Raw genomic sequence first — 23,462 nt, 5'->3', positions numbered from 1 at the left:
AAGTTGTCCTCTGGCTTTCACACACATGTAGTGATGTACATAGGAACGCACGCACACACACACATACACACACACACACACACACACAAGTAAAAACACCATTTCTAAATTTTCAAAGAAAGCATTCTGTCTGTTTACTCCTATAATAAGGGGCCCATGAGCAGTAAGACTATTTGTTCATAATCTAGTCCAAGGGGGTAAAAGGCTTATAAAACAGATAAAAATCTGTATATCTACCCTACTTCATAATACAGATGATCCTCACAGAAGAGAGTACTAGCTAGAAATTTGTCTTAATATTTCATCTCTGACACAGAAATTCTGAGACCTGTGTAATTTCCTGGCTAATTACACCTAAAAACAGTTCTTAAGCCTCTTGGAATTTCCTAAGCAAGGGACGCATCCTTTGCTCTAATGAGATGGCACTTGGTGGGACCTCAGGAAGAGAATGGTTGCCAGGGAAAATAGCCAGGTGACTACAGGGATAGAACCTGCAGCTTTCATCCAACCTTCAATCTCTGGGGAATTGAGAAAGGCCAAAGGTTGAGCTGATTACCGATGACTAGTGATTTAATCAATCAGGACTTTGTAACAAAACCACGCCAAGAACTTGAAAGAACAGCATTCAGAATGGCATTCAGAAAACTTTTAGTTTAACCATGTGTAGGCTCATGGGTTATAGCACAATAGGAGGAAGCACATAGCACAGTCCAATTGCGAACGTCCCAAGAGACGTCTGCCAATGTGTCTTTTCATCTCTGTCCCCACAAGGCTCTTTATAATACTCCTAATACAAGTAAGTGTGTCCCTGAGATCCAGAAGTCAATCTGATAAATTAATCAAAACTCATTTAGTTGGCTGAGGAGGCAGGACCACTGATGACCACCTAGTACCAACAAGCATGTAAAATTGGTGTCACCTTGTAGAACTGAGCCCTTAAACTGTAAAGCCCGACGTTCTCGTTAGGTATTTAATTGAAGGTTACAAGTTCATGTTAGTGAAGTGGTCAATTGGATAGAAAAAAAAAACTATTTTGGTGATCAAAGGTAAAATATTCTATAGTGAATGTGTTGGAAGACCCCACATGTTTTTTTCTGTATCATACAAGCCTTAAACAAGGTCTCTTCCTTATAAGAAACAAGTATTGCTTCTTGAATGAAAATGTCTGGTAGAGAACAGGAGGTGTGATGAATGTCCAAAGTCTTGACACATCCTCAGCTACATTAACGAACAGGGTTCAGGGACGTCTGAAACGCACTATCAGATTCAAATGCAGCAGAATTCAAGGCTGAGGGGCTGGAGAGATGGCTCAGTGATTAAGAGCATTGGCCATTCTTCTAGAGGACTGGGGTTCAATTGATACCCACTGTATGTAATGCCTGTCCAAGGAGATCTGATATCCTTACACAGACATACATGCAGGCAAAACACTAATGCACATAAAATACAAATAAATAATTTTTAAAAAATGGATTCAAGACTGAGAACACCGTAGGCCAGTGAGACAACTCTATAGGTGAAGGTACTTGCTGTCAAGTCTGACTACCCAAGTTCAATCCCCGTGATGCAAATGATAGGAGAGAACCAGCTCCTGAAAGCTGTCTTCTGACCATCAAAACCTGTGACACATGTATGCCTGCTCCTCCCATCTGTCTCTGTCTTTCTGTCTCTTTCTGTCTCTATGTCTCTATGTCTCTCTCTCTCTCTCTCTCTCACACATACACACACCAGATAGATAGATAGATAGATAGATAGATAGATAGATAGATAGATAGATAGATAGATAGATGATAGACAAGAAAGATGTTTTTTAAAAAATTAGAACATCTGAAGAAACAGGGAATGAGTGTTGTGACACAGTTTTGGTTTTTTGTTTATTTGTTTTAGTCCTGGTCTCAGTGCATAGCCCAAACTGCCCTCAAGTTCAACAACCCTCCCTGATTTGTCTTCCTAGTACTAGGATTCCAGGTAGAGCCAGCCTCAGCACCACTTTGGTGAAATCAAAATCCCCCACAATGGAGCACACTACTTACTCTTTAGGTGAATGTGTAAAGTAAGCCCAGGAACAGAAACTTCTAGTTAAAGTGCTCACAGCAGCACCTGCTAAATGAACAATTTAGGAACTGTACCAACATTCCTGTCTAAACAGGAGCAAGTGCTGGAGGTTAGACCAAACAGGCATCTTCTACACTGTGATTTGGATTTATTGACTGCTCTGATCACTTCCCCTTCCCATCTCACCTCAACTTCAGGAATTAGCAGAACAGATCTACTCAGCTGCTGAAGTCCCACTTCACAAAGTTTTCCTAGCCGTGCATATGCAACCCCTCTCCTCTCAGCAGTGTGTGCTATTAGAGTAATGACCATGGGTCAGGATGCTGGACTTTTCAGCAGATCAAGACTAGTTAAGGAGAGAAGAGCTAAGGTGGTGTTCGGCTAGACCTAAGACATTTACCTTCTGTAGAATCTCATGGTTACCTCATGAAGGGGACAGCACTTGCTGAGGACTTGCCTATAGTGATATTTTATTTATATTTATAAATAAAGCTTACCTGGAGACCAGAAGGTAAAACTAAGCTACTAGAGGTCAGGCAGTGATATCACACACCTCTAATCCCAGAATTTGGGAGATAGAGGCAGATGGATCTCTGTGAGTTCAAGGTCACTTTAGGCTATACAAGATCAATGTAGGAACAGATCCAGGTGATGGTGGCTTACACCTTCAACCCCAGTACTAGGGAGTCAAACACCTTTAATCCCAGCACTAGAGAGATGTATAAAATGGGATTCACTAGAGATATATATAAAATGGTATGAGACAGGGACTCATTCTCCTTCAGTCTGATTATTTCTTAGAGGTAAGAGTTCTCTAGTGACTTAGTTTTACCTTCTGGTCTTCAGGCAAGTTTTATACATAAAACATAAAATATCACTACAGTTGCCTACACAGTATGTAAAAAGCTAGTTCCAATTGATTTGATCACATATCCTAGACTTGGAGATACCATATGTGTGGTGGATTATAAGGGTATGTGTCTACAATCTAGCACTCCTGAGCCTGAGGCAGAAAGATTGACAATTCAATGTTGGGCTGTGCTACATACTGTTGGAGCCAACAAGACTTTACAGTAAATGTACAGCTGACAGATTCATAAAGGCAGATCCACAGTATGACTTATGGGGCACCCATTTTGCAGAGCTGCGGGAACACTTGTCTTTTGGAAAAGTCACTGTCATATCTATAAAAACCTTGTGAAGCTATGATTCTTCCCTACAAAATGGAATTCATTCCCAAAAGGACCTCAGAGTGTAATTTTTCCTGCATGGCAACAGAACAAACTTGCTTCAATCCCCCACACCATGAGGCCTTAGAGCTACAACATTTACTTTTTGTTCTAACAGTCAAATTTGCATAGAGTCAATCCTACAAAATTACCTGCTAACAGACCATATAGAAGTTTCTATAAAAGACAGGAACTGAGCAGGAAGGCAGCATGCTCCACCTTTGCTAACAAACAAATCAGGGTTGTCCTCAGAGCTGGTTATCACAAAAGAGATTAGATGAGGAGAATGGGTGAATCGAGGTTTCAGGGATACTTAGTAACTTTATCTAATGGTTTGGAATGTCAGGTATTTCCCCTTGAATGCTGGATCTTTCCTGGGTGCTGTCACCTGTTCTGGAGCACAGCTTTGTCAGGTTCTTCCTGGGCTTTTTTATAATTTTGATATGCATATTATCATTGTCCTCACTTATGGAATTTTCAAACTATGTCTGTAAAAACTAGGAACCTCATGGAGATCACAAATTATTCTTCTCCTTATTCTTATTCTTCTCCTTGATACTTTTTCATCTTCTGATTCTTCCCCTTACTCTCCTTCCTCTTTCTTTTCTTTATTCTTCTCGGTGCTACTTCTTCTTCTACTTCTAATCCTTACTCTCCTTCTTTCTTTCCCTTATTTTTCTTCTCTGTGCCCCTTCACTTCATTTTTGCTCCTCCACGAAAAATAAAGAACATGTGGAGGTAACGTATTTTACTTGATCTTTTGACCCATTTTGATCCTCACCTGTCATAGACATCCAATTCTGAGCCTTGAAGAGGTACTGAGGCTGGTACTCAAGGCCCTCGATAATATAATAAGAGCTTGTGTCAAAAAACAAAAGAAAGTATTTGGTGTGCTAATGTTTAGGAATCATTTACCATAGTTTTCCCAATGAAAGAGTGGCTAGAATAACTGTTTCTTAATGAAGAGTTCCTCCCACATGACCTGTGTCTATGATATTGAAACCTCATATCTATCCTGCTGTTTTCTCACCCTTTATCATTCTGGTTTCCGGTGCTTAGTTATGCCTGTATTGCTTATTTTTCTACTCCACATCTCTTTTACTGTATGCTCCTTTCTGATCTCCATGCGTCCACAGTGAGCTAAGATTCTGACCTAAGGACCAAATCCCTGGGGATTCTTAGGTTTGACAGGGTCTCAGCACAAAATCACAATCTTTAGCATTCAGAAAGAATCATGGAGCCAGCATGTCTTGTTGCTGTAGCCTTAGACATCTATCTCTGTAGGAAGAAAAACACACTTAGATCCAGAAATAATTTTCAAATGTTTATTGACAATGAACCTAAAAATAATTGCCCCCACTAAAGGAGATGTGAGAAAAAGAACTGAATGCTTTAACATTCCTGTTTACTGTAAATGCTTTGAATATCTGTAATTCACAAATCAAAAGCTAGGCACCTAAACCGAACAGCACCTTTTCAAGAGGTTACAGTGAGTCATCGTGCTAAACCCAGGGGAGGAAGTAGGAAAGAACCAGCTTTTGACAGCTAACACAGATTTCTTATTTTCTGTCTATAGTTTTCTGTCACCACAAACCCTCCTGTGATGGAGGTGCTGTTGAAAACCACAGGGCAGCTGGGCTTAGTAACATAGGCTCCTATACCAGTTATGTTGGAGACAAAAGTTCGATGATCAAAAGTTCAAGGGCAGTCTAGGTTACACAGGAAGTTCAAAGTCAGTTGGGGTAACACCTTTAAATAAAAACTAGTAATAGTAACAGTAATAGTAGCTATTATAGTGATATTTTATTCATGTTTTGTAACTAAAGCTTGCCTAAAGACCAGAAGGTAAAACTAAGCCACTATAGAGCTCTTACCTCTAAAAATTCCTCATATTGAAGGAAAACGAGGTCCGGTCACATCCTGCCTTATATTCCTCTCCAGTGCTGGGATTAAAGGCATGAGACTCCCTAGTACTGGGATTGAAGGTGTGTGCTACCACCACCTGGATCTGTTTCTGCATTGATCTTGTGTAACCCAGGGTGACCTTGAACTCACAGAGATCCATTTTCCTCTGCCTTCCAAATCCTTGGATTAAAGGTGTGTTACACCCCTGTCTGACCTTGGCTTAGTTTTACCTTCTGGTCTTTAGGCAAGCTTTGTTTATATTTGTTTATAAAACATATATAAAATATCACTATAAGCAATAATAATAATAATGGGCCTGGGGGCTCTGGGTTTAACCTCCAGTACTGAAAAAAAAAAACTCATAAGGCATCTCTCTCTCACTCTGTCTTCCTCCCTCTTCCTCAGAGTAGGCTACAGTATGGGTTGTCCCATTGCATGTGTTTCTCCTATAGAGAACTGGGATGGGATAAAGCTTATGATCAAGGTGACAGTGAGAGTCGGACTGCTGCTTGAGTCAGAAATACCACACACACTCCATGCATCTATGACTGTTAATTTGTTCTATGTGGTCATCTGTAGAATGGACATGCACAGTGACCATCTTTCCACCTCACTCATCTAGTTTCAGGACTAAATGCGATCATTTCATGGAATGATCCAGCACATCATAAAGTCTGTCCATGGGTCAGCTAAGTCAGGTTACATTCTACAGACAGTGACTTTGCAAACTACCAGTGATGATGGCCACTGTCATCCCGAGGTCTTCTATCAGGAAGCGTTCCAATAGAGGCAGTTAGAAAACTCTATCAAAATTGTAGGGTCTTCAGAGATAAGTGAACCCTCTAACACATGTGATGTGTTTGCTTTTGGAGCTCTTAATTATTTGCTATATTAACCCTCCATGTAGTAACTACCTCAGTATAAAAGCATCCTTTACAAGAATCAGTGTTACTAAAAAAGTTTCATTGTAATAGTAAAATTGAGGCTTTTTATCAAGTTGAACACCACTGCCCTGTATTGTGAGGTCTTTCTCATAGCTCATGAGGGTGGAAGCCTAGAAGCTGGCCCTTGAGAAGATGAGGAGGTAAAGGCACTTGCTGCCAAGCCTCACACCTTGATTTGATCCCTGAGAGCCAGATGGGGGAAGTAAAGAACTGTATCTTGCAAGCTGTTCTCTAAACCAAGTGGGAACCTAATGATCAAAATTAAGTTTCTGATTGGTTTGAGAAATGAGGATGACTAGATTAGCCATTAATCGTATGGTTGCAACTTATTAGGGAAACCTTGGATCCTAATTTGTATCAATTTTGAGTAAAAGACTAGTAAAAAGATCAAAATGATCCCCAGAATGAACTAGTGTCCTTGTATACTTAGGACAGATTGAAAGGTATTCACAGGTTGTCTACTAAAGAACAACAGGCAGGTGCAGTCCCCTGTGAGTATAAAGGATGGACTATGAGGCGTCTCTGTACGCAGACATGGAGAGAGCCAAAAGCATTGCTTCCAGGTTCCAGAATCACAGCTGGGATATCCGCCCAGACGTGGGACCCACTAGGCCCACAGCTCTAAAATTAGAACATACTGCTCAGAGTTGACAGTCGTTGTTCTGTAAATCTGTTTTTCAGCCCATACAAAGGACTCCTAAGAGAATTCTCTTCTACTATTGCCCACTGTCACAGATTTTAAATGGCAAGATGAATTTATGCCAGTCAGTTTAAGGTGACACCCTTGTGTTCCTACGACCTTTCCACAGTGTGTGACTCAGCTTCATTGGGAAATGAAGCCTCATGAGAAGATTCCTATTTGCTTGAAAGTTCAACTTCAACAAAGATCTATTTTATTGAAGACTTTCGATTTTTTAAGGGTCTACAAATCTAACTCCATGTCCCTAATTAGGGACATCTAAGATAAGGATTGTGATTGACTTTATTTGTTTTAATTTAGTAAGTGTAACTTTGGAAGGTTCTAGGGTCACCCTTCTAAAGGACTCTTCCCAAGGGCTGAGAGGAAGTGCAAGAGACAAAAGCGGGAAACCATGTAAGTTGGACAAGTCTCATTGTTAACTACAACCTTTTATTTCCTCCTTTTCTATCAGATTTGATTTCTCTAAAAACCAAGGTGTGACAGAGCAAGACATTGCAGAGCTTCCTCTATCTTGCATTTTTGCAGAGGCCATTTCAGGATTAACTTGAATTTAATCTCCTTGATAGAGAGTCCCTTGGAAAATTACCTAGCTCTGTCCTAGGACCTGAGGCCAAGATACCCTACCTAACTTATCTTAGCTTCTGTTAAACTTTCTGCATGTCCAAACCTCCCCTTGCAGCCCCAGAGCAAGATACCAGAATGTGGTTTTTACCTTTAGAAGTCACTCGGTCTAAATGCTCAGGGCTACACTTGGGTCTGAAATAGTGCAGTGTAGTCCCAGGTGGCTGGAATGAAGACTTTTAATTGGCTGTAAGTTGTGCCTGAGTAGCCATCTCTGGTGTGTTCCCTGGAACAAGGAATGCAGAATGCTCGTGTCCATGGACATGGTCCTGGGTCATTGGGGGATCTCCTTTATAATTTGTTACCAGGCAGGTTTATCTGCCATGGGAAGCATCTCATCAGCAGAAAATATTCATACAGATACTGTTACATTTGATAGTCTTCAGTATCAAGGGAAATGGTCTTCAATCCTATTAACTAACTGCGTAAATCTTTTATTTTTTTAATTTTTAAGATGTATTTCATTTTCTTAGAGTTTATGCGTGTTTGGCTGTGTGAGTGTGCACCATACATACACAGGTGCCCATGAAGAGCAGAAAAGGGTATCAGATCCCCCAGAGATTGAGTTACAGGGGTTGGGTGTGGCCTGACATGGATACTGGAAATAGCTACAAGCCTTCTTCACTACTAAACCAGACCTCCAGCCCCTCACTGCCCAATCTAAGGGGTGGGGGAGCTCAGCTAAGCCAGGCAAATTAGTCACTGCATATTCCATCCAAACTGAGTTTCAATTTAGATCAGTGAATGTTTTGTGCCATACAGGTAAACGTAGAGAGACAGAAAGGATGGGAAGACAAAAATATCCCAACATATGGGTAGCCACGGAACTGACAGATGGGGACCATTTTAGTCCAAGAAAGACAGATTAAGAAAGAGAAAGGTGTTTGAACCAAATCCACAGATGTGGTGGGGTATTATGCTATTACTGCTGTGTCTTAATACCATGAAACAATCCTGTTATCCTCATTCCTGTAAATGTGAGGGAAGCAAAAACTGACAGGCATAGAAACAAGGTTGCTTTGCCTACCACTCTGAATGCAGCTCTCCAGGAGGCTTATTTCAGCGTCGTTCAAATTCTACCATTCTCTTCTGCTAAAAGACAACTCTGGGAATTCCCTTACCACAACTTCTTAATAAAGTGGTGATGGAGTGGTGGGAGGGGTAGGGGGAGGAGATAACCTCTAGGTCTCTGTGTAGAGACAACTAAAGAGCCAATATCTTTATTAGAGCCAATAAAGCAGAGAGGTAGGAGCACATGTTGATAGCTTGCTCCCTAGGCTAAGAAAAGGCAACCCCTGGAGACGCTGTCCATGCTTCTAAAATCTGATTACTATCCCTTGGGACCTCTGGGACAAGACATGAATGAATACTTTCCTTGAATTCACACAATTTCATGTAGCTCAAAGAGAGCCTCCAGACTGAGTTTGGCTCCTCACTTCATATGAAGAGAAGATCAAGAGATGGTAACGCCAGAGCCAGGCTTGATGACTGACACCTATAATCTTAACGCTCAGAAGCTGACAGAAAAGGATTGCTGAGACTTCAAAGCTAGCCTGGACTATGAGTGAAACTGTCTCAAAGCAAGAGAGAAGAGGGGTGGCCACCAAACAAGTATCTAAAGTCATGCAACAACCTTAGAGACAGAGTCGAGACATCCATTATGAGCCAATGTTTGTTTTTTTTTTTTTTAAATTAACTTTCTAGTTCCTATTAGTGACATCATCTCATATTAGGTAGGACATGGAGAGCTGATCTTAGAGCACAAGTTAGGCAGAACTGCCCATCTCTCTTTGGTATTACTAACACACAATGGGACAATCTTTTTTTCTGCCTTATTTCAAAGAAAAACAACAACCAAAAGGAAATGTTGTCCTTAAAAGATTCTTTTAACTGGCAAATCAAAGTCTTCAGATTTCAGAAGTCCGAGTTCTGTCTTGTGGGGGATATTATTTGAAGCATAACTTCTTTCCTGGAACATCCAGGTGACATCCCAAAAGCACCCAAGTAGAACTGTAGTGCTGTGATTTGCATGTAAATGCAAGTGTAATGTAAAATGTGTTTCATAATCCTTAGGACACTCAACCATAAAGGGCATGGCTCCATCAAATCCCTCCCTTTAGGGCTCAGGGAAACCCTTCGGAGGGGGGACAGAAAGGGTGTAAGGGCCATAGGAGATGAAAGACACCAGGAAAACAAGGTCCTCTAAATAAAAATGATCAAAGCTCATATGAACTCACAGAGCCTGAAGCAGCCAGCAGTGAACCCACACCGGTCTGTTCCAGGTCCTCTGCATTTATATTAAGGGTTCAAGATTAGTATTTTATAAAATTCTTGAGTGTGCGAAAGAGTGGATCTCTGCTTCTTATGCTTTCTCTTGGACTCTTTTCTTTTTGTTTGTTTTGTCTACTTCTGATGTGTTAGGTTTTGCTTCCTCTTATATTTTATTTTGTTTTATTATTATTATCTCTAAGAAATCGATTTGTTTTTAATGAAGAACAAAAATGGATTTTTTGTAGAAAGGAGGACAGGGGAGGAGGGTCTGGGAGGAGTAGAGGGAGGGGAATAGATATAGTATGTGAGGGGGAATCTATTTTCAAGAAAACAGACAAAAAAAATTAGTCACTCCCAGACCCAATTGCTTCTATGCTTGACCCTCAGCAGCTGATGCTGTTCTCAGGTGTTACATATAAATCCTTAGGAAGTGGATTCTTGGTTGAGAAAATGAGTCTCTGTGGGGGTGCAGTTTTAAGTTTCCAACCCACTCTCCTTTCTATGCCCTCTCTGCTTCCTGATCCCTCCAGACATAATCAAGCAGCTTCACACTCCAAAATCTTTACCTCTGTACCATGATGCATTATGTACCTTCCAAACAGAAGCCAAAATAAATGTCTCCTCTTTTAAATTTCTCCCTGTAAAGCAGTTGGTCCCAGCAACTACTTTAGTTGAGAAGAGAAACCAGTGCAGCAGCTGTGTTCTAATTTCAAGCCCATCTAGGACTCTCCGCAGCCACGCCTGCACTGGCTCCTTGATGATCCTAACTCTGCTTGGTGTGCTCCAGAAGGGAATGGTAGATGCAGCTGCACAAATCTAGTCTTTCTACAGTTGTAGAACGCATGGCAGGTGCTGTCTTCAGCAGTAACTCCTTATGGTTGACTAACGCGATCAGATTAGTGATGAAGATGGCCATATGCGAAAGCCACCAGAGGGTATAGATGGCTGTTAGGTGAGACTCAACGTGTAGGTGTCAGGAAGATAAAAATAAGGGGTATAGTCTCTTTTAGATAGAGCACAGTACAAAACAAAGTAGAGTGAATCATGAGGAAACATCAGAATGGTTCCAGTGACGGATGAAACAGGAGATAATCATACTAAGTGAATTGAGTCAGTCTCAGAAAGAAAAATATCATGCTCTTTCTCATTAGTTGCTCCTAGATTTTATGTACATACACAAAATAGTGTGTGTGTATGACAAAGAGGGGAGGGGAAAGTACAAATAAAATTATCTAGGAGGGCAAAGGGGACTGATGAAACTAGCAAGGGGCAAAAAAGGAGATAATAAAAGAGGTATAATGGGGAGTGTGTATAACATACAATATTTACACAGCAAGCTAGGTTAAAGCACACTTTTAGTGCCAGCCCTGGGGAAGCAGAGGAAAACTGAACTCTAAATTCAAGAGCAGTCTGCTCTATGTAGTGAGTCCTAAGCCTGTCAGAGCCATATGATGAGAGCTTATCTCACAATTATGAAATAAAACAGTCCACATTCATGCATACTTAAAAATAATTTTTAAAAAAATCTTTATTGTATTTCATGTGTGTGGTTATTTTGCCTCTGTGTATGTCTGTGTCACGTGTGTTCCTGGTAACTGGACAGGCCAGAAGTGGACATCATCAGCTTCCCCTGAAATCAGAGTTACAGATGGCTGTGTGTAGCCCTGTAGGTGCTGGGAACTGAGCCTGCGTCCTGCCAGAGCAATAGGTACTTGTAACCACTAAACTATCTCTCTAACTCTGAAGTAACTATTTTTAAATCAAATATTAAATGCACCACTTAAGATCAGAGTGCAGATCTTTAGGATAAGCCTATTTTGAGGCATGTGTGTGCACCCTGTGTTCTGTGGTGACTTGTGTGGTCTCTTGATACCAGTGGATGTCAAGAAATGAGGATTACAAGAGGCCCATAGCCTGTCAGAACCTGGCTTTCAATGTTCTCAGAGCATCTCAAGAATCAGTTGAGTCTTTTTAAATCAGTGATCATCAACCTATGGGTCATGATCCCATTGGGTCACATATCAGAAAGGTATTTGCATTACGATTCAGACCAGTAGCAAAATTACAGCTAATAAATAGCAATGGAATAATTTTATGGTTGGGGATCACCACAACATGAGGAGCTGCACTATAAGATCGCAGCATTAGGAAGGTTGAGAACCATTGCCTTAAATGTGTTCTTTCATTAAAGACAAAAACAAACAAATTCTCAGAAAACACCTAGTAATAATAAAATCCTATGTATTAAATATACCGTTTAATCATTAGAAATCATTTACATTATTAAAAACAAGCAAAACTTCAAAGTCAACACTGGGAAATGTTCATAAAACATTTGTTGTGAGAAATCCATCCCCCAGATATGATCTTCCCTGGGTGAAAAATTGGAGTCACCAAATTAATGATATCAATGGCCATTTAGTTCATGCCACAAACTCCTATTTTGGTTCTGGGTTTCCCCAAAACTAATCTGATAAACATCCTAACTATATCTACAATGGAATACATTGGGTCTTAGACCTTAATGAACCCACTGTATTAAGGGTTTTATTTCTTATTAAAATTAGCAACCTAGTACATTATTCAATGCCTTGGACATTTTGTAAAAACTCTCATAGATCAATGAAGGTTTCCTGGCATATCTTGATTCCAAAACTAAAAACCAAATGTACACAGAGAAGAATTCAAGTTCCCACCTGAGAAGATCCTGTCTCCTCAGTGAGAGGCTACCTCTCAGGCTGTTAACACCATGAGTCTTGCAGTCAGCTCATCTCTTGGCTCAGCAGTTTTCTAACTGTTAATAGATTTCTGTCTATGTTTATCTAGATGAGATAACAAACAGGCTTCTGAATTAGTAAGCTCTAAAATGCTACCCTGGAAAGCAGCATTCTGAAAAAATCATCACAAAGTTCTTGTGGCAAAAATAGAAAACCATACCTGTCTCCTCAGATCTCTTGTTTTCTTGGTCATCTTGTCAATTGCAATGTTGAGAGGATCTCCTTTTTCTTTCCTTCCAGTCTGTTAAAAAGAGAAAAATCACTTCTGGTTTATAAAATTAAGTGTCAAGGACATTAAATGCTTAAGACAATTCAGGAAAATATGTAAGTTGCAAAATCCAACCAATTTAAAGCAAACCAAAATATTTGTTTAAGTATACGATGAAAATGGCTGGGTGACTAAAGTTATTTTTCTGAAACAGAAATTAAAATAAAAAGTCAATAGGTTCTCAGGATAGTTATATCCATATTCAACTCTCTTCAAATCCATTTTCTTCCTCTCCTGCCATTTATGGATAAATTACATAATAAAAAAAGTGTCTTGCTTTTGATCTCAAAGACAAATATATTGGGATTTTTATTATGTAAACATGCTTATAAAATAGAAGTGTTTCTTAAGAAGAATTCACAGGGCCTAGGAGAAGACTCAGTGGATGAACTACTTGATGTGGTACAGCCTAAGAACCAGAGCTGTATCCCTGCCACATAAATGGCAGGTCAGTACAGCAACCGAGCTGTAATTCCAGCACTCTAAAAGCAGAGACTGGGAATTCCCTGGAAGACACTGACTAGTGGGACTAGGGTATCATTGAGTTTTGGGTTCAAGTGAGAGACTCTGCCTGAATTATTAAACTGGAAAATGATAGAGCAAAACTCCCAACACACAGATGTGCAACATACCTATACACATACACATGCATATGTATACAAGAATGCATATATGCATGCATACCACAATAAACAAAAGAAAAGCTTAAAACAAATTCTCCTTTGTCAAAATTGAAAATATTATGTCAATATTTCAAAGACCACATTGCAAGTTTTGAAAGAAGATTGGGAAATCTACCTTTCTAGAAAATTAAAAACTTCTAATCTCTGTTCTACAAAGCAGGGGAGGTGCAAAACATAACCATAAGGAGCTCACAGGTTGTGATCATGAGCAAATCTTTCCTTATGTCTCCAACATATAGTTATAGAAGCAAAAATAATAGAGAACAAACAACACTTCAATAAACTATTCACTTAAATTTTTACAAGTTTTGTGTTAATTTTTTTCATTTCCCTGATGGCTATAGAAAAACAAGGAAAATCAAACAAAGATTTTTTTAATAAAATTAAATTTGAATTTTTAAAGTTTATTTCATTTTGTGTGTGTGTGTGTGTGTGTGTGTGTGTGTGTGTGGAGTTGGGGGTGGCTAGGGTTTCATTGCTGCCATGTGTAGGTCAGAAGACAAGAAGAAATTGGTTTTCCTACATTGTGGGTTTTAGGAATCAAACTCAGGTCATGAGACTTGACAGCAAGCACCTCTACCTGTGGGGCCATCTTGTCAGCCCTCTACTGTTTTGTTTTGCTTTGTTTTTACAGTGACAAGATTCCCATGGATTCAAAGTTCTATGAACACTGCAGGCACCATCTTCTACACAAGAGGCGAACATTTTCAAAGAAATGTGTGAAAGCTATTAAATCACCGAAACGTTAGTGTAACACCCTAGAAGTTATTTATTTATTTGTTTGTATTCCTAGGGGCAAGTCATCTCTTGCTCCACACTCCATCTGTACAGAATCTCACAAAGCTCCATAGCTGAGTATAAAATGAGTAAGATCCCAGGTGACAACATCCTACTTAACAGATGGTCTGCTTGGAGGAAAGAAATGACCATGTATCAGGCATATAAGGGTCTCTTTTCATGAAAAAGACAAAATCCAAAACAAAACAACAGCAACAACAACAAAAAGAAAAAGAAAAACAATACCGAGATATAGGTAGCCCGTACAGACACAAAATCATCAGAACTGAAAGCGGCCACTTTTCTTCTGCAGCTTGCTTGGTTAAGCCAGTTTTTCTAAACAAATATGTGAGGCATAGCCTTACATGATTTTCATTGAAAAGTCAAAACTTGGGGCATATGTGTGCATATTTTTAGTTGTCTAGAACTCTACAAACCCTTCTTTCCCCACTCTCTAAGCTCACACACTGATTCTTTCAGATGTACACATTGAGGTGGTTCGTAGGAAGAGCTAGAAATAAAGAGGCTAACATTTTACAACTTTGAAATATCAGCCCAAAAATAGCTCCAAGAAAACAAAAGCATATGAAGAATTAGAATGAGATGGTGTGATCTTTCTGAAAAACAGGAATGTGATCATAATGAGCAAGAGTACAGCCAGCATCCAGCCTTCCAATGCTCAGTTGAACACTAGTTCAACAGCCAGTGGCTACTCTTCCTATTTGATTAGTGTGCAAATAGGATGTTTGCCATAAAAATACAGAGTTCTTTGGGGGAGGTGAGAACCGCTACTGTCTTTCTGAGAGTCAAATACTTTCCATTTCATCCCCATTTATTAAAATAGTAAAATCTCACTCAGAAAGTAAAACTTGCTGTGTGTGGTGGCACACATGATTAATCCCAGCACTTGATAGACAGACGCAAGCAGATTTCTGTGAAATCCAAGCCAGCCTGTTCTACACATTGAGACCCTGTCTCAAAAATAAATAACCAAACAAATAAATAGAAGTTATGGGTTAGGTTTACATTGTGGCTAGAACAACAGAATAACTGTCAAAAGATGGGCAAGGACAGAGAGATGGGGGATAGATGGCTCCATAGGTAGAGTCCTTGGCTGGCAAGCATGACAAGATAGTTAAAATTCCTAGAACCAAAATGATGCTAGATGTGGCAGCACACATCTGTAATCCCAGAGCCTCTGTGGTGAGATTTAAAGTAAAGACAGGAGAATTCCTGTAAGGACACAGGTTAGTTAATCTGACATATTCAGTCGGAATTAAAAAAACAATAGACAAAGGGGACAGCAAGGATCAAAACCTTAGATTGTCCTCTGGCCTCCAAAAACTCACTATGGTACACCAATGTCCACATTCATGAACATACACACACTCCACACACACACACACAAGCACACACCACCACCACTACTATCACAATCACCAACACACCTCAAAAACCATATAAATATAATAGCTTTAAAAATAAAATGAATTAGAATGTCTTGACTACATGAAATAATAAGTAACTATGAGTAAGTGCCAGATACTGGGATCTCCTTATTCTGTTAGTAACACATCTGTATCCTCTTTTCATCAGTGAGAAAAATGACAATGGAGACAAGTCATGAAACTAGGGTCAGGAATTGAAGGGCTGGCCTATGGTTCCAAGACTTAAAAGGGCATGAAAGAACTCACTAATTAAGATAAATAGCTTAATGCACCCTTTAAAACAGCAAAATGACAGCAGAAAAAGAAGCCAGCAGAGCAAAATAGATACAAAATTTAAATTAAGACAAATCTAACAAGGCATAGTTTAGAACAGGACCATTGAAGCAAACCCCACATTCGATAATATGAAATTTGACAAGGCATGATTTGGGATAGGGCCATTGGAGCAAGACCTGTGTCAGATATTTCCTACTTTAAAAACTAAGGAAACAGCAAGCTGTCTGCAAGACATACCCACTAGGGTGATAGTGGCACGAATATCACAGAAGTAATCAATCACTTTTGATTGGATTTAAAACCTTTCATGAGATGGAATCGATCTCTGAAATTGTCAATGAGGCCAAAAACCTGAGGGAAGATATATGTCATGGACCCCAGATGAAACCCTACTAGTACTGCTATGCTAAATGAACATAGCAATAAAGTGACTTCCAGTGGGGAAAAAATGAAAAAAACTATAGAGAAATATTAAAAATGTTGCTCAGTGGGTAAAATACTTGTCTAGCAGATATAGACCCCAGGATCCATTTGTAACAATGCATAAACCAATAGCGTGGGTGCTAAGGCACTTACCTACAATCCCATATGTAAGAGGCAGGGCAGGAAGAGCAAAAATTCAAGATAATCCTCAGCTATATAACAAGTTCAAGGCTATCCTGGGAAAAACCTTCTCTTAACAAGAACAGCAAAAGAAGTATGTTTTCATAATTAAAAAAAACTAAAAAGAAAAAAATATTATCTAAAACCCTGGCTTGACTTGGTGTTCTGTGATTTTACATGCTGAATGTGGTACCTCTACACCCAGAGGTAACATCAGTACTTAAGTGTGCCTGAGGTTGTTACAGACACACGTGGGAGACTTGGCTGTTCCTTTCTGTAAGCAGAAGGCAACATGTGTTCCCCGTGTGGCATCAATAACCTGAATGTCAAGCACAAATTTGTCAGACAGGATCGCTGTGGGAGGAACAGTAACAGGGAGAGTTAAGGTTCCCTCTTCTCAGAAGGTCTTCCATACAAATGAGTTGACTAGAACATGAGACCAGTGATAGGGGAGAGTTCCTTGAGACGGCAAGTAGAAGCCCTACGAAGTCCCCAAACATAAGAGAGGGTTAGAGGACATTAGCTAGACCATCAGCTCTGAGTTAGGGTGGAATAGAAAGAGGAGCAGCATTTTGAGTGGCAGGAAGAGAAACACAACAAGACAGGCTCTGAAAGGACAGTGAATAGAAAGAGCCAGTCTTTATTGCATGGAAAGAAGGAATGACTTTGACTATCAACCAGGATTATTTTCAAGAGAGCTTCCTTCCAGCGTTAACATGACTGACTGTGTTTTAACCTGCAAACCTGGAGAAGTCCGTTGACATCAGTATTCCACATCACTCTTGTCAAGACTGTGCTCGTTTAATATTTCCAACTTCTGGTTTCTTTAGCCATCAAGTCTTTAACTGAAAGCAATCCAGACATGATGGTGGCATGGACTGCATAAAATAAAATTCTAAGAGAAAATAGCTAACCTATTTTTGGTTATGTGCCAATTAACATATCCCATACTTAGGAGGTTCTCTGGTGTTGAGAGCCAAATTCAGGTCCCCTGCAGGAGTTGTAAATTCTCTTGACTGCTGATAAATCTCCCCAGACCCAAAAGCTATGAATTTTATAACAAAGCACTGAGTTTAGGAAATCTGAGCCACTGACCAAGAGAGTAAACTAACTGGCCCTTTGTAACCTTGGGTGTCTTGAAATAAAGTTTGCATGTAGACACTCATTGTCTCTCAATACTCAGATCTGCACAGCACATGAGAACTTCAAGCCAGTTCTGAAGGTATATGCCTGTGGTCCCAAATGCTTAGGAAGGGGTATTCTTAGTTGTCTTTGTCTTGTTTTGATAAAATGCCTTGACAAAAGGTAACTTAAAGGAGAAAGAGTTTATTTTAGTTCACAATTCCAGGTGACAGTCCATTGTTGTGGGGACTTGAAGGCCACAGGAACTTGTTTTACCTAATCTTAGCACATTCACAGTTAAGAGCAGGCAGAGATGAACATGGAAGCATTCTCACTAATGTTCTTCTTGCTTTCCTTTTCCTTCATCTAGAGTCTAGTATGAGAAAATGGTGCTACCCTCATGCAGGTGGGTCTTTCCATATCAATTAAGATTATCTAGAATCTAGATGACCTCCCACAGACATAACCACAGGCCAAGCTAACTTGGACAATCGATTCCTCATTGGGACTCTCTGTCAGGTGATTCAAGATTGTGTTAATTTGACTGTTAAGAATAACTATAACAGAAGGAAAACTGGTAAGGACAATTATAGTTTAATTGTGAGTTTATGGCCAGTCTGGATAATTGTGACACTGTCTCAAAATAAATAGTAGGGACTCTAGAGATGACTCAGCAGTCAAGAGCATTGTCTTTTCTTGCAGAGGTCCCCGTTTCAACTTCCAGTACCTACCTGGAAGCTAAAAACTGTCTTCAACTTCAGTCCCAAGGGATTCAATGGCCTCTTCTAGCCTCCAAGGTTACTTGACATACATAGTTTACAAACATACATGCAAGCAATACACCCATTTATATAGAAGAAGTTAATAAAACTTTTTTTAAAAATCAAAATGACGGTTGGGGCCATGGCTCAGTGGGGCCCTTGCCTACTCTGCACAAGGTTCTAGATTCAATCCTCAAATAAACTAGCTACAGAGAGAGTGGCAAACTCTTTTGTCATGCTGCCCTGTGTCATGATCACCATTCACTCGGAGGTTGAAAGGCTGGTCTGCTAATGTAGGCCAACTATGAGTAGCCTGTGATCTTAAATTATTGATGCACCTTACTTGCTTTTAATGTCTGTTGTCTTGTAGATATAATATACAGAATAACATATGCTTTGTCTTCATGATAGATTAACTGGACGATCAATCATGATGTCATTGTACTTAAAACAATAAAACATTTTTAACAGTTTAGGAATATTTGGAGGAATTAGGTGTGTATACCAGACAGTAAGTGAATAAATATAAATAAATAAACAAGAGAATCAGTTTAGAAACTAGAGTTCAGGCAGAGTAGTATATGGCTGTAATCTCATTACATGGGAGGTGGAAGAAATGAGAAGATCAAGATCATAGTCGGCTACATACTGAGTTTGCCACCAGTTTGGGCTGCTTCAAAATAAATAAACTCTGTGATTATAAAATTTCATGTGTTTCCTTTAAAGGCTATTAATAAAACATGAGTTTGAGGTGTTTATCCATTTACATTTTTGTACTATATTCTTAGACCTATTCCCACTTCTCGTTATCATAGACACATATCCACTAAGTGTATGTAGTACATTGGTATGTGTGTTTGTGTGTCAGCATATTTGCAGGTGCATGTGTATGCACATGTATATGAGTATATGTGTACACGTGTGGAGGTCAGAGGTTGTCATTAGGTGTCTTCTTTCACTGAACACACAGCTTGCCAGTGTGGTTAGTTGGGCTAGCAAGCTTACCCTATGGATTCCATCTCTGCCTCTCAAGTGTTAGGATTACAAGTTGGACTGTTATATCCACCTAACATTTTTATGGGTGTTCAGGATTCAAACTCTGGCTTTCATGCTTGCATGGTAAGTGCTCTACCCACTGAACCAACTCACCAGTCTACCTTTCTTATCTTTTGTAAGTGTCATTATTAAAAGAAGACAACACTCTAAGTACTCTCCCACACTGCTGTGGGCACCTTTCCTAATGGCCATCTGCTGTGTTAGGGAAGTGCTTGTTTATAGAACTCTATTTGTTTTAGACTTAGAATGTTATTTTACAAACACGTCCAGGGTAGATCTGTTGCATGAATTGATGAGAGCAAAGAGAATACATTTCCGGATTTGGTTTTTCAGAAGATGAGTCTTCATTCCCTCAGATTCAGTCCAATTTGTCAAGGCATCAGATACTGAGGAGCAGACTTTCAGAACCAGTTTCATTCTAACCAGAAGAACTGTGCCACTCACTAGATTTTAGGACTTAACACTTAGGCTTCAGGTAAAATACAATATTTTATTTCAATGATCTTTTATTATACTACCTTTTTTCTTTTTACAAAATAAAGGTCCCTTGACTCTGGACCATGCTTTTATCTCAGGTTGATGACATAGTATACTTGGCTAGGGTCCTGGTCTGCCATGCACAACTCCCTGTGTTGGGTCCCCAACACTGCATAAACCATGCACCCTGATGCATGCCTGTCATCCTAGTACTCAAGAGTGAGAGGGGAGGTAATTATAAGTTCAAGGTCATCCTCAGTTATAGGTCAACTCTGAAAGCAATCCCGAGTCCCTGCTTATAAAATAATAATTATTGTTGTTATTGCTGTTAACCTTCTCTGTGAATAGATTAGATGGATGATACACGTCACTCTTGAAACTCCTGAGGATGTGTATAATAGATACATATTGACACAGTAAATGACACAGAACTGATGCTAACTTCATGATCTATGCAGCACAATGTTAAGAAATCTCAGCTTTCAAATCTCTAAAAATTAGTAATTCTTTCAGGGTATCCTCATTCCATTCCCTCTTCACACCTAAAACAGTTCACTGCACACAGGTAGTACTCAGTGGGAAGGGATGGATACAGAATGAATGAAACGAAAGGAGGTGATTCACGGAAGTCCTGTGAGCACAGCTCTACTAAGCAGGATGCCCATCAGAGCCACAGACCCACATGGCCATATTTGAGGACACGATATAAATATGCCAAACATGACCATAGGAACACATATGTATAGAACCCACTTCCTTTCCCACAGATGATCCTGAAAGCTGAACTGAATGTGCAGGATATTCAAAATACTGTACAGCTGTGACTCTTCGAGAGTGGATTGCTAGGGGCTAATCAAATGCTCAGTCTTCAAAGTGTTGTCATTTGAAAATTCCAAATCATTGGAATGGCAGAAAGCAATAATGTACCCTGAACTCTACCTGTGACACATTCTGCTGTCATTTAAACCTATGATTTAGACAACAGGAGGGAGAAGGAAAAAATTATCTATTGATCCAGAAGTCACCCTATCATACTGGGAAGGTTGCCCGCCTACCCTCAAACCCCACATATAGAAATCCCATCGTTATTACAAATAGCCCCATTATTTATAGAACCTTGAGCATTTTATAATACCTTTATGCAGTATATAAATCATTGTGTGAGCATGTGGACCTTTCTAAATATTTCCTTTTCACTGGTTAAGAACATTTGTCTTGAAAAAGAAAGACGCAGTATCTCCTTAGAAAGGGTGAAAGGCAAGAAGAGGCCACAAAGCAAATTCATCTTCTGACCACACCACCCACTGCTCAGCTTTCCTGAATGCTGGAGTGGTGGAGGGGAGAGGTAGGAATAAAAGTGGGAGGAGAAACAGTGATGTGTCTTCTGACCTTTTCTGCTAGATCTTGTCAATGCCTAAAGAACCATAAATATATAATGTAAGGATATCAAAGAAACTTATAATAGACACTTTGAGGTTCTGGTTTTTAGTACAGATAATTCTATAAATTCACTATAACTTAAAGGCATTATAAATAAACAACACATTTAACATACTGATTGTTTTAACTTAGAGTGCACAAAGGAGTATTGTTATGATCACATGACAGGGAACTGTGGCTTGTCACCATTGCTCAGCATGGGAAGAATGCCAAACCAAGTACAAACAACCTCTATAAGAACCAAATGAAAACTTCGAAGTACAATTTGTACTCAATGTCCTCACTTTCACCACATGGTAAAGTTGAAGCTTACAACATCTGTATTGCAGTATCGGCCCATACACAAATCAGATGATGTGCACAGGAAATGCCTGCCACTGTTTCCATCCTTCCATCACAGTATACATGATCTTTAACTAACAGAACTCTAGATTTTCTTTCTGAATGTCAACCAAGGATTCCTGACTAAAAGATGAACTTGTAGCATCCCAACCTGTGAGACTGAACCAAAGGTTTGTATACTGAAGGTGGAACCATTAAGAAGGAGGAAATTTTATGCTAAGATAAAGGAATGGGTAGCAAGCAACCCTGAAGCTGACTGTGAAATGTCAGAGACAGGCACCACAGAGAGACATGTGGCTGAGAGGGAAGCTGAGAAGAACTCCATAGCTCCTTTCCACAAGTCTTCCTACATCCATGCAGCCCACAGACATTGTCTTCTCCTTGGAGTCCATTCTTCAATTACATACTGTGTCAAATAATGGAGAAACTAATATTCTATCAAATATCATTTGCCACGTTTTTATGTAATTGCTGAAGAGAAGACATGCTTTTTATAGGTCAAGAATGCATGGGATTCTCCCCCAAGGAGTCAGCAGGAAACTCATCAGAAGTACTTAGGAAATACTCTAGTATAGATAGAAAGATGGATGGCACCACCAGGCACCTGGGGCTAGGAAATGGGTAGGAAAGGCACTAATGGGTGTTTTGGAAAGGAGGGAATCCTAAAAATAAATTTCACTACTTCACAAGTTGCTGCTTAGAACCACAGGAAGTATATGATTCACACCTGTGCTGTGTCTCAATTTATGCTCCTTGATTTATTTTATCAACACAGGTGTCATCATCACTGATAAATTGCCAGGCAACTCTGCATAAAAGATATTTTTCACTGGGTCACTCCCAAACTTTGGTGATTACTAAAAGCCTGGCTTAATTAACTATATATCCTTTCTATGCCTGTAGGAGAGCGAACGAAGCAAACTGCTAAAAGAAGCCATTTCATCTTTACAGCTCAAATGAAAGCATTTGCCGGGCGGTGGTGGTGCACGCCTTTAATCCCAGCACTCGGGAGGGAGAGGCAGGCAGATCCCTGTGAGTTCGAGACCAGCCTGGTCTACAAGAGCTAGTTCCAGGACAGGCTCCAAAACCACAGAGAAACCCTGTCTCGAAAAACCAAATAAATAAATAAATAAATAAATAAATAAATAAATAAATAAAATAAAATGAAAGCATTTAAGGCCAAGTACAAACTCATATTGATTTGCTATGTGATCATGTATTTGTATGCTCTCTCTCTCTCTCTCTCTCTCTCTCTCTCTCTCTCTCTCTCTCCCTCCCTCCTTCCCTCCCTTCCTCCTCTCTCCTTCCCTCCACCCCCGTCTCTCTCTCTCTCACACACACACAGAATAAATGATTAACAGGTGAATGAAATTTAAACGTTTATTTTACTTTAAGAGCATTTCCACCAAGCCACTAAGACATATTTGAAGACATCAACATCTTAAAGATCACTGGAGCTTGACATTTTCTACATACATACATACATACATGCATACATATACCGATAACTAGATCCACACTGATGAGAGTTCATAGGAAAATTAAAAATATTCAGGATTGATTTATGGATGCTAGGCTTGTGTAGAGACCTCAACCTTGACTTTCCTGACATTTACAAATATCAGGAGCTAATTCACATCATAACCCCTCCATCACCCTATCCTGCCCTCTCAATTCACAGACAATCAGCTTCCTCTGCATATTTAT

General features: G+C 39.7%; 1 protein-coding gene across 4 annotated transcripts in view; it reads right to left on the bottom strand.

Annotated features, from left to right (window-relative positions):
• Ctnna2 (catenin alpha 2) overlaps positions 1 to 23,462 on the bottom strand; it is a 1,144,480-nt gene that overhangs the window by 261,516 nt on the left and 859,502 nt on the right. For all 4 annotated transcript variants that reach the window (XM_057766952.1, XM_057766959.1, XM_057766967.1 and 1 more), the window contains one exon: positions 12,663 to 12,743. In XM_057766952.1, the coding sequence (XP_057622935.1) occupies positions 12,663 to 12,743 (81 nt within the window). The remainder of the gene's footprint in view (positions 1 to 12,662; positions 12,744 to 23,462) is intronic.

The sequence above is a fragment of the Chionomys nivalis genome, chromosome 1 (assembly GCF_950005125.1).
Source record: "Chionomys nivalis chromosome 1, mChiNiv1.1, whole genome shotgun sequence".
Lineage (NCBI taxonomy): Eukaryota > Metazoa > Chordata > Mammalia > Rodentia > Cricetidae > Chionomys > Chionomys nivalis.
This window is presented reverse-complemented; position numbering and strand designations above follow the sequence as displayed.